The sequence below is a fragment of the Pteropus alecto genome, unplaced genomic scaffold, assembly GCF_000325575.1.
Source record: "Pteropus alecto unplaced genomic scaffold, ASM32557v1 scaffold22, whole genome shotgun sequence".
NCBI classification, from domain to species: Eukaryota; Metazoa; Chordata; class Mammalia; order Chiroptera; family Pteropodidae; genus Pteropus; species Pteropus alecto.
Window position 1 is genome coordinate 4,033,355 of NW_006434839.1, and position 11,767 is coordinate 4,045,121.

Genomic DNA, 11,767 nt, shown 5'->3' on the forward strand with positions numbered 1-11,767 from the left:
GCCGAGGGGCACAGGACATCAGCAGCAGGGGTAGGATGCTACCCTCACCCCCTCCTCGCTGCTCCTACCCCCAGCCCCGCCCTCAGCCCCTTTATGGGTGGTTTCCCATTTCATCTGTGATTTAGGGGTGAGACCGCGCTGCACAAGGCTGCCTGCCAGCGGAACCGGGCTGTGTGCCAGCTTCTGGTGGATGCGGGAGCATCTCTGAGAAAGACGGACTCCAAGGTAACTTGATGAGCGAGTGCAAACATCTACCCACTGGGCAGGATCGCAGGCACCGTCGCCTTCACTTGTGCCCACAGCAAAGGCGTCCTTTCTGTGCTCATGGAAGTGCCCAGGGCTTTGGAAAAAGGAGGAAAAAATAAAGTGCTTCATTTAGAGAAACTGCAGTTTAAACGTATAAGCACAAAGGGAGGGTGCACGCTTGTCGATGGGGCTTTATAAACCTCTGAGCGTGCCGGCCTTAGGATTTGGGGTTCTCCTCCTGCTGAGTGCCAGCAGCTAAGTTGCGGGGAGGTGAGGTTCAGAGCCCCAGGAGAGCGGTCAGGACCATGTTCAAAGACATTGGCCTGGCCTCTGAGAAGACCCTTTGGGATTTCTCCTTCAGCTTCTTCATCCAGTGTAGCTTACAATTTGTGCTGTATTTGGCCACATATGAGTATGAGGACTTCATCGAGCAGGTACCAAGTAACCTAAGTTTGGGGCCAGTGAATGGAGCCAAGAAACAGACCTAGATGCCTAATAAAGACTTAAGCCCCAGTAGACTTTATTTAAGCGATGAGCATCTATTCATGTGCAGTTTTTGCCCTAGTGTTTCCTCGGACAGCAGTGCACATTGTGAAATAACTTTCTCTCCTGCCTGAACCTCTCTTTCCTCTCTGAGCCAGTTCTGAGCCAGTCGCATTGTGTGATTCTTCACTTCCCTTGTGACTGCCCCGATTCTTGCTCCCTAACCGAGGTCCCTGGCTGCCTCCCTAGGCTTCAGACACGTTAAACTGTGTCCAGGTTTCTAGAGGCTCTGTTACCTGTCTGTTCAGTTAATTGGATATACCATTTCAAATGGCAGATAATTGCTCAATGTGATATTCTTCCCAGATGATATTTGCACTTAAACGCTTTGGCGTGTAACCTGATTGAGAAACACAAGCCCAGTTGGCGGGGTCACTGGGGGCCCTGATCCTGAGGTAGACTTGGCCTTGCTGGGGCCACACAGACTACAGCAGGACAGTTGCCTGTTTATCACACAAAGGACTGGCCTTGCGCTCAGCTCAGATAATAAAGAGAAAGTGAGAAGCAACACGAAAAAGTTTCTCTTTTTATCTAAGTTTCTGAATCCACAAACTTGAAATCAGAATGCCTGCTTCCCCATTTATCCAGTCAGTGATTTCTATCCACTTTCTTCCAGAAAAGATCTGGGTTGCCAAACTCACTGTGCTGCTCTGTTTCATGCCGTGTACTCAGTTAGGCTCTGTGAACCTCCATGTCCTTAGATGTCAACCCCACCTGTCAAAAGCCATTGTCTTTTTCTCTTAAACTTACCTACCTTGTACGTGCCAAGTGATGCTCCTGTCAGATCATAGATTTAAAAGTGTCTTGCGAACTCTAAAACAGGAAACGTGGAAAGATCCTTATTAGTGAGTACTCATCAAGAATCTCTGTTTCTGTGAATTTTTTAAAAAAATCTCACCCCAAGCGTTTGTGTCTTTCCCATTTTACCGTTACCTGTAGGGTAAGACACCTCAAGACAGAGCACAACAGGCCGGGGATCCTGATTTGGCTGCTTACCTAGAAAGTCGTCAGAACTATAAGATCATCGCCCATGAGGACCTCGAAACCGCTGTTTGACCCTGGTAGATGGGCAAAGAGAACCTGAGCAAGCGAGCGTATCACCTATGCCCTCCTGGAGATCGGGCGGCTCCCCTGGAAGAAGCTGATGGAATCCATAAACCTGTCTCTCTCCTGCAAGAATCTATCTGAGGCCATGCCACCAGTTTTTGAGGGCCGTCAAGGTGTACGACAAAACATGATAACCCCCAGAGGACGAGGCAGGATACCTGGAGATTTGTGGAATATGAGTTCCACAAAATACGATCCTTATTGCTTCCAGCAAGTAGCATGAACTTCTGTGTTCACCTGTATAATTCATTTTAAAGATTCAATGGATGTTCGTACAAATGGCACAGCTCCCCCCTCCCCCCACACCTTCATCTCCCCCTATACCACTCCGTTCTTCTGTAACTACCCATCAATTTAAAAAATGCGATATGATGTGTTCTCTTTACATTCAGTCCGCCGAAGACCACAAGATTCTCTCTGAAGGTCTTGTCAGACCTTCTGGATGTCCTGCAGAAATATAACTCTCAAACCGCTTCCAGTCCCAAGACTAAATATACCAAGATGAGACTTAGTGACTTTTGCATGTCTCTCCTCCCTCCCCAATCCTTTTTCATCACATAAGAGCTGGAGAGTGCCGCAGGGATTATGTCAACTTATGTCTCTGGGGTGTGGTGAGGTGGCATGGGCGTTGTCTGTTCTCAGAGGGACCTCGGGGAGGCAGCCCAGGAGTGGGCGCAGGTGGCGGGCTGTTGCCGATGGCCCGAAGGACTGCTTCAGCTTGGGCTGTTTGTACAGCTCCATACTGCCTATGTGTAGCCATCTTTGCCTTTTGCTGCAATGGAGGAGAGCGATGGATGAAGTGAAGGCCCGTCTAGTTTGCAGAACCACTCAGCTTTAAGTGCTGTTTCAACTGCAGAGCAGAAAACCATGTGTGGGAACTGTGGTCACAGGAAATGGAGTTAGCTCTATGACAGCGTTTACTTCTAGGCTTGTTTGAGCGATAATGGAAAGCAGGCTAATGGACTTGAAATAAAACAGCAGAAGCAAAAGTAGCAACATATGTCAAAATAGCTCACTTAAGTAAGAAAACAGTCACTGGAATGTTGCACAGAGGCTAATAAGTATAGACTTTTTTGGGTACAGTGGTGATGGGGGCGGGGGAGCTGGTTTAGGTTTTCCTTCTAAGTTTTTGGTTTTCATTATCCCAAGTACGCCTCGTCCCAAGGACAGAACCTTGCTGTGTGGGTTCCACTGCCAGATTTCGGGATGTGTGGCTCTTTCTGATGGATGCCTCATCTATTACTTTTCAGGTCCCAAGGTCATACCTGATAGCACTACAGCCCATTTTCATGTATGGGGCAGTCTACTCTATTCTTTTCTCTGTTTTTTTCTACTAGAAAGTTCTTAATACAAACCACTGAGGGAGCCCACAGCAGAATTGCAACTCCTAATCCTGCCACAGAGCAGTTGCTACTCATAAGCACCTGTGTTAGGGACCCTGTGACAACCAAAATATTAGGAGAGAAAGTCTTCTCACTTATGATGAAACGATCTACTCAATTTGGATATAAGTCAGAAATGGAAGTGGGTGATCAAGGTTTTGCCTTCGGATTAAACTGCTTTCTTCCATTTTGCCCTTAGACACAAGCAACGTGCTTCCTTGGCATTTCTGCATGCGAGCATAAATGATCATTTCTCTACGTTTAATTTAAAGGTCCAGTGGTGAGGCATTGCTTCTCTGAATCACATTTTGGTCGCATTTTGAAAATACAGGTATGATAATACCGTTAAGTAGGAACAGCCTCTCAGTGGATAAGCTCTAAGTCTCTCCTTCGTCGTTTCAAGTTCAAATAGTTGGCGTTATTTTCAGCTGTTGGAGGAGGAGTTGGTTGTGACTAATCTATTTCCATATATCAGTCTTAGAAATGGAACTATCTTTTGGGTTTTATGGTGAGGGAAGGAGGGACTGCAGTAGATTGTTTCCAGAAGCTGGAAAAATTATGCTCCAGGAGAATTTAATCACTGGGCTTCTGCTGGGAGTTTTTCAATTGGTGGGACTGTCAAGGAGATGTTGTGATGACAGAAATATAATCCTTAAAACAGACCGAAATCTGGCTTCAAATGGTGCCTTCCATTCCCTAGACTGAGCCGAACACTTGGCCACGTACTCAGTTACCCAGCTGCCATCACTGGGGTGAAGGATTGTATTTCCACCAACGACCATCTCATATTTCTCCGTGATGCTTCAAAGCAGCCCAGAGAAAATTTAGGGTACAAGTGGCTGTGGGCCAATTCAAATAGCTCCAGTTGAAGTCACAAGTAAATCTCTGGAATGAAAATAGATGACATACTGACTGCTGCCGGGGTCCTGGTACATTTGGAAATCATTCTAAACAAAAAAATAATAATTATCATTATTATAATTTAAAAAGCGTGAGAGTCATACATTACTGATGGAGAATGATATAAGACCAACTCAAATATCTCTTTGAAAAAGCAAACACACCCAGGACTTGGGCTTTCCAAAAAAAAAAAAAAATCGGAAATGAGCTTCAACATTAAATCTACCTGCCGTAGCATTTTAGTTTTTAATTGATCATTGCGTATGATAGTCCTGGGCTTTAGAAAGAGTTGAAGCCATATGCTTCAAGAGTTTCCAGCTCAGCTGAGGTACGCGGTATCCCTCTTTTAATGAGCCCCCGGCAAGCACAGAAGCAAATGGTCTGGCCCCGGTCTGAAAAACGCACATAACTTTAATTTAAAAGACATAAAACTGTATACCTATAGAAATATCATTTTCTAAAGAACCTGCTGTGACAGTACTACAAGAGTGGCTGGCTGGGCAGACATTCCTTTTCGTTTGACTCAAATGAGCCCTTTGTGTTGGAGGCCCTGTCTGTCCTGGGAATCCATTTTTAGGTTATCTGATAGAGGGATGAGAAATGGAGAGTTATGAAAAGACAGCGCGATCTAACCTTACAGGTAGTCATTTCTGAAGCCTCATTTTCCAGGAGTATACATGTGAGGAAATAGAACCCAGTTAAGCTCTGCTTTATCGCATTTGAGGCCATGATAAAGAACAGGAGCCAAGAAGGAAATAAACACCACAGCTGAGAATTTCACTTTGTGAGTTCTGGTCCCCTCTGTAGAGGTTACGACCTCAAACCAACACAATTTCAGAAACAGGATTTAACCAGCACATACACGGCCATGAAGGTAGTGATGACTGAGAGGATGTCTCATCGCCCCGTTGCTCACTACCCTTTCGTAAGAGCTGGCCCAGTGCTTACAGGTAGATCTGTTTGCAAAGAACGTACTCAGCAGGTGGTTACTTTTCATGTGGACCTGGTATTTTCATGTGGACCTTGTAACTGTTTCTTTACTGAAAGGCTTTCTGTAGTTCATCCACTAGACTCCTAGCATCCACATCTTAGAAAATGTGGAGCAACTGTTTTATTTTTTTATGTATCAATTTTATTCAAAATGTTTAGATTTGTTTTTAATGATAAAAGTAGAACCTGCTTTTTATAAAAAGTTCTAATACCGTAGTTGAGTATCACAGGCAAAGTCAAGGTACTGCTCTCCGTGCTGGCGTGGTGTCCTCGGTCCCATGTTCTGGAGAAAACAGCGTTTTCCCTGGTAAACGTTGCTGCTTGTACGTTACATCAGAAATACCCTGCATATCCAAGCCCCCACACATATAGAAATGCATTTGTTTGTATACATATATGTGTATATATACTATACACACATGTATTGCATAGATTTAAAACGGAGAAGACATTTGAGAAGCATGCTGATCATCTGTATATGCATAGCTAACACCAACAGGCAAAAATAAGGTAACAAAATTTCCATTTATTCATCGTTGCTTCTCTTATACTAAGCTTAGTTCTATTACTGCAGTGCTCCAGGTGCACACGGCACTTGCTGTCGCCTTGTCATAAAATCCATGACCAAGAGGTCTTGTAATTGTTTATGTTACCTTCCATGAAGCATGAAGCCTACCTGAGCCCAGAGACTTGTCTAGGCTATTTTTAGATCTCATGTAGAGAGTTCCTGCCTCTGTGATGCTGACACCACTTTAGGAGGCTGAGTTTACAGAAGTAACACTCAGGATAGGTTGCCTAAGGATATTTAATTAGGGTGAGCTGTTGTTAAGAAGGTATAGTAACTTGGACATGGGCTGTGGTCTGAGTAATTTGGCTTCCTTTCAATAGGAGTAGCTAATAAAATCACTGAGAACGGCATGATATTTTATGTCATTATGCCATTTAAAAGTAAAATAGATCATTGTTAAAATAGCTCATTATAATCATCAAAAGAAACTACTAATTACTCAAATGGATTATTTTCCTTTTAGAAAAAAAAAATAGAACATCTATTAAATTAGAGAATTTTCTAATTGACCTTCAACATTTATTTAGTATGAAATTGATTCTGCCCAAGTTTTACAGAACCATCTCTGAGTCTACTTTTTCTTACATGAAATCCATATTCAGCTGATTGTGAGTCCTACAGTTTTTTCCTCTGCCAGGTGTCTCAGACTGACTTTGGCCCTATCTTCCCTTTTCTGTGTCCTAGTTATCACTCATCTCTAGTCTCTCCAATTGTCAGACCGTGGCGATAGTCCTACTATTGGACTTTCTGCAGATGCCAAAATAGACCCCAGATATTATGTTCAAAATGGATCAAAGTGAAATTACCCTCTGAGACAAGTATCCAATTTGCCTGAAGGACAAGTAGATGTCCACTGACCTTGATCATCTCATATAGTTCCATCAAGCCTTATTCTGAGAAGTAATCTGCCAAATGGTTTTAGAAAATTCCTTAGTTATCCCATGAGAGTACACAATCATGGCAGCTTCTTCCATGTCAAATGATGTAAGTAATGTGCTCTCTCGAAATCACCTGGGTGACTGGATTATATAATGTTATACCCTAGTGGCCATCTGTGGATTTAAGGCCTGTCCCCCCGCAGTTTAATGAGAAACCTGACATAGGAACTAAGCCAGGAACTGTACCCCTGGACAATCTGTTTTCCCAGGACACTGAGAGTCACCTCACTAGTCCCCAAAGAGAAGCAGAAACGAATAATTCTTAGGCTGTTGAAACATTACACTTGAAAGTAGAGATTTGAATATTAGATGTTATCCTCATGGTGGACAGATTCCAGAGCCTATTTATATATGTATTTAGTTAGTCATTCTGCATGCAATCATGTTTGTGAACCAATCATGCTTTTGTGTATTTAATCATTAATTTTTAAGATGTATTTGCCACTTACTCTGGTGGAGGCACCATGATAAGGATATGAGCATGAATGCATGCAAGAGACGAAACTTGACTTCATGCAGCTGGAAGTCTGGGAGAAAAGGCCAATTCCAGTGCGATATGTTCTGTGCAGGAGAAGCCCAGGGAGCAGGCACTGCAGGAACAATCAAAGCCTTATTGTGCCGATCACTCTTTAGCTACTGATGTTTTAGTTCTATGAAACCTGAAATGAGAATATGACTATGCAGGGGGAATAATGATACTTTACATTTTCTTTTCCTTGGCGTCTTGGTATTGGTTTTAAAAAATGTATTAGAAACCAAGACTTTAAGACTTGGAAACACTAACCTAAGAGCGAAAATTCATGTAGCCTATATCTCAAGGACATAATTAGAAACAACAGGCAAAATTTACGGGTGGGTTTTGACTAAATATAAAGAAGATGAAGTAGGAGAAGTATTGTCAAACAGAGTTACAAACTTTCAACTGCTGGGAGTATTTAAACAGAGGATGCATGACCACTGAAGAATGCTGTCACTGGGACCTGTGATCTGGGAGCTGGAATTAGATTCTGAGAGTTTTGAAATTATTTCTTTTAAAATGACTTTGTCAAATGGCAGTATTTTGTTTGAAAAATTTCTGAAAACCTTGACTTCTAATCTTTGAAACATCACTTTGTAAGCGAGAGGCTTTAAAATCTTGGCGTGAATGACCTTTAGTTGTTATGTAAGACATTTTTAAAGCAACTAAGCATGGCTTTAAGAGCTATTGAAAAGAAAACATACTAAGAGGTGTAACTTACTCCATCATACTTCTGGAGCATTATGGATTTTGACGAATATTTTTAGGCATTCATAAGTAAAGTCCTATTAGAAATCTGTTTTACTCTCCATCCAATATTAAAAAAGTGCTGTGATTTGATATTCTTAGAATTCAATGTAATCTAATATAACCACAAGAGAAAATTCTGCCTGAAAGATATTTGGGAGCCAAGTCATGTACATAAAAGGCAATCATGGAAAATGCCTTGGCTTCTGCTACTGGCATGATAATTACAAATGATAGCTTGCTTACCCATAGAAATAAGAAAGTGATGATTCTGGTTTTTCCCCATTTTTCAAGGTTTTATTATTTGGAGCCAAATGGCATGTGAAATGGGAGCCTTTGGTGCCACGTGGGGACAACTGAAACTGTCTTGTCCCTCAGTCCTTAAGTGAAGCACATATAATTTTCAATAGAAAAAAGCTTAAACACCTTAAATCCTACCATTTAATATAACAATTTTGGTAATGGTAAAAATGTTAGTGCTTTAGTGTTTTGAATCGTTTTTGGCACCTTTGAGCTTCGATACCGACCCATGAGGTGGACGATGCAGAGCATACATTTTAGATGAATAAATGGAATATCAGAGCAATGAGTTCAACTTGCTCAGATTTGTATAGTAATTGGTAAAACTGCAGCCAGAACTAAGGTCTTTAGAAATTGCAGACTAACATGCATGCAATAGAAGTTTTCTAATTAAATAATTTTCTCCCATTGTCTTCAGTACTGTTTTGCATCATTCATTCAGACTTCTATAAATTAGAAGGTGCTTCTTTGAAAAAACTATTTACTGAAGGTCACACAGTGAGAGTTGGTTAGAACTGAGGGAGAATACGAAGTTATAAATTCAGAATATTTGCTATCAGGGACTTATTGGTTTATACATATTTCAAGCAAGAAAAAAGTCAAATCTTTTGGTTCCGGGATGGATTTCACAAGAACTTAGCCCTGAGAGTGACTGACTGGCTTCTCTATTTCGTGATTCTCAGCATTTAAAGATATTCGTATCACAGGTCCTGTTGTTTTGTTCAGTGTCATTTTGTTATGATTTTGATGAGATGCTGCAGGAATTTAACTCTCATTTATATCAACTAGCCTAGGGTAAAGCTGGTTTCATTACATGTCATTCCACTGGAAGTCTCAGAAGCTGTCTACAACGTTGAGTGAAGACTTCCTTTTTCTCTCCTTGGATGTCTCTATTGGAATGACATTATTTTAGAATGCTGTACCCAAACGCGTTGGCATGGCTTTAAGTCTATAGGTGGGTTTGCAAAGCTAAGTCTGTCGTACACAGTCACATACATAGAGGCCTGAAGGAAGTTGTGTTTCGCTTGAGAAGTAGAAAGAACAAACAGGCCTGAGATGTTCCCCAGTTCTGAATGTCATCGTTTACAAGGCACTTATGTGGGCAGGTTGGTAATATGTAGAAGAGGGATGTTTGATCTGCAGAGAAGTCACAATTGGATTAGGAATAGGTCTGTAAGGTGCGGACAATTTGCAGGATGAAACAAAGACAAAAGAGATCAGGAACAGACATGAAAAGGGGTAGCTTTATGACTTACATAAGGATTTATTTTTTCCTAAACATTACACCCAAAAAAAATGGATTGGGCTTTCTGAAAAACAAAGTGAACTTACTGCAGCTAGTGTTTCTTCTCGTATCTAAGTGAAAATTGAGCAACCGAATCAGGGATTGTGTAAAAGCAATTTGTTGATTGTGAGGGAGCCTGGACAAGAAGACTTCTGTGATATTTTCCAGGTTTAGATTTCTGTGACTTTAGACTGGAGCAGAACTCAATTAGAGCCCCTTTTCTTCGAAGTTCCTGCCATATAGATGGCAATGAAGGCGTTTTTGTAAAAACACAAGTCATTGCAAATAGAACCCAGATCATTTAGAAGCAGGTACCGCATGACCATAAAAACAATTTGCTTTGCTTACACACAGATGCGTGCACACACGTGCACACGCACGCACACACTGCTCATTGCTAGCCAGTTCCCAAATCTCCTGAAGAAGATATGTTTCTACTAAGACAGAACAGCCTCAAGTTCAGGAATGAGAGTGAAAACAAAGGACCTAGTGTTCATTTTCCTTTTCTTTCCACCCATTTGTTGTTTGGGGTGCACAGTTGGGACTGGAACTTGCAGAAGGAGCAGATTTCTATGTTTCCTGGTTTAAAAAAAAGAAAGTCACAGAGGCGATTTCTATAACTTATTGTCATTAAATAGGACTTAACTTCATATTACCAGACTAGTGTGTCTATAATGTTTCTGTTTTAATTGTCCATCTTTCCTTATTTCTATAATAGTCATGCCTGAGTCTTACATTTCAAGTTGGCTAGGTGGGGAGGGGTTATATTGAGATAGTCTTAAGAAATGGGCCAGCCCATACTTGGAGTCTAGCTCAGGGAACTGTCCCTACGCCGCCATCTCCCCCGCCCTATTCCTTGCCCCTGCCTTGGGAAGGCAAAGGAAGAGCAGAGTTAGGGGAAAAGGAGAAAAAGATTCTCAAGAGTTGTACAATAAAAAGGCTCTAGATCTTAAGGCAAGTTGCCGTGGCAACCCACAGATAAATAATATATACTCTCAGCTAACTTTGATCCTCATGAAAAGCGAATTCAGAAGGTATAGAAAAAGATTGAACTTGTTCAGAGTGGCTTCAAGGGGTAGCATTACGAAAATTTCAATATATGCAGCTTAGAAGAATAGATTATGTGAGGAATTTAGGGGAAAACAGGCCCCGCTAATAGAACTTTCTAACAGAGCTATCTAAAAGAATGGCTTGTTTGAAGGAGTTTCTCCAAGTCCTCGTAGGAAGTTAGAGCTAGCCACAGACTTGAGTTGGTTTATTATAAAATTTGGGAAAAATAGGATGGTTTAGGGAGTTGTTCACAAATCTAAGTATATTTAATCCTAACGAATTCAGAGTCTATGACTTTCTTATTTGCGGGTTTACATACAACCTTTCTTCTTTAAAATTCTAGAGATAGGGGATGTTTACAGATTGCCTTCACTTGCAACAATGAACCAACAACAGCCGTAAATTGGTTTACCCTATATTTTTTGTTTTAAACATATGGGTAGTTCTCTAACGTATGCTGGGGAAGTTTATCACTTTTAAGATACCTTCTGGCTATGATATTTACTGCACCTTATATCATGAATACAAATGTTTCCTGACCTTCTAGGTTTTATTAACAGAAAACTTTTTCATTCGCTACTTCCCCTCCCCTATTTGTACACCAAGACTACATGGCTCATGATCAGTACAACTAGAACCTAGATTGATGTTTGCTAACATAGGCTGGGAGTTATGAGGTTCTCACCTCTCTGGGGACTGAGATTTGGAACTTTAACAGACAAAATATTCTATTTGTCTAGAATATTTTGAAACGTTTGGGTTCGAATTAGTCTTAGTAAAGATTAGCTAGGCTGGTTTGTTTTTTTTTTTTTAATTTAAATTACCAATGGTTAGGTGGGCAACCGTGAACCTGAATATTATGGGGACTCTAGTTGATGAAAAGTGAGGAAAACCATTCCTGTAAATAATGAAGGAATAGAGAGGACAATCTCAGTTCCATAAGAATGACTGTATTTTATTTAATTTGATTTCTGAGTGGGAAAAGGTTTCTGGGCGTCCAGAGTATTCTTGGCTGTGGGTAGTCCACTTTCAAAGGCTACATCTGTCTGAAGCGTCGCAGTCACATTATAAAGGGCTCTTTCATGATTTCTGATCATATCCCAGAGCCATGCTTTCGCAAAGCTGCCAGCTGGCAGGTGGAATTAAAAACAAAAAAAAATGTAGCAGCTGTGGCAGTAGGGGGATGAAGTTTTA

The 11,767-nt window shown here is 41.3% G+C and overlaps 1 protein-coding gene across 1 annotated transcript in view; it reads left to right on the forward strand.

Annotated features, from left to right (window-relative positions):
- Nucleotides 1-5,174, forward strand: part of DGKI (diacylglycerol kinase iota) — a 200,818-nt gene extending 195,644 nt beyond the window's left edge. Inside the window, exons 26-27 of the mRNA XM_025045818.1 lie at nucleotides 126-225; nucleotides 1,729-5,174. Of these exons, the coding sequence (XP_024901586.1) occupies nucleotides 126-225; nucleotides 1,729-1,845 (217 nt within the window). The 3' untranslated portion in view covers nucleotides 1,846-5,174. The remainder of the gene's footprint in view (nucleotides 1-125; nucleotides 226-1,728) is intronic.
- Nucleotides 5,175-11,767: the final 6,593 nt, after the last annotated feature.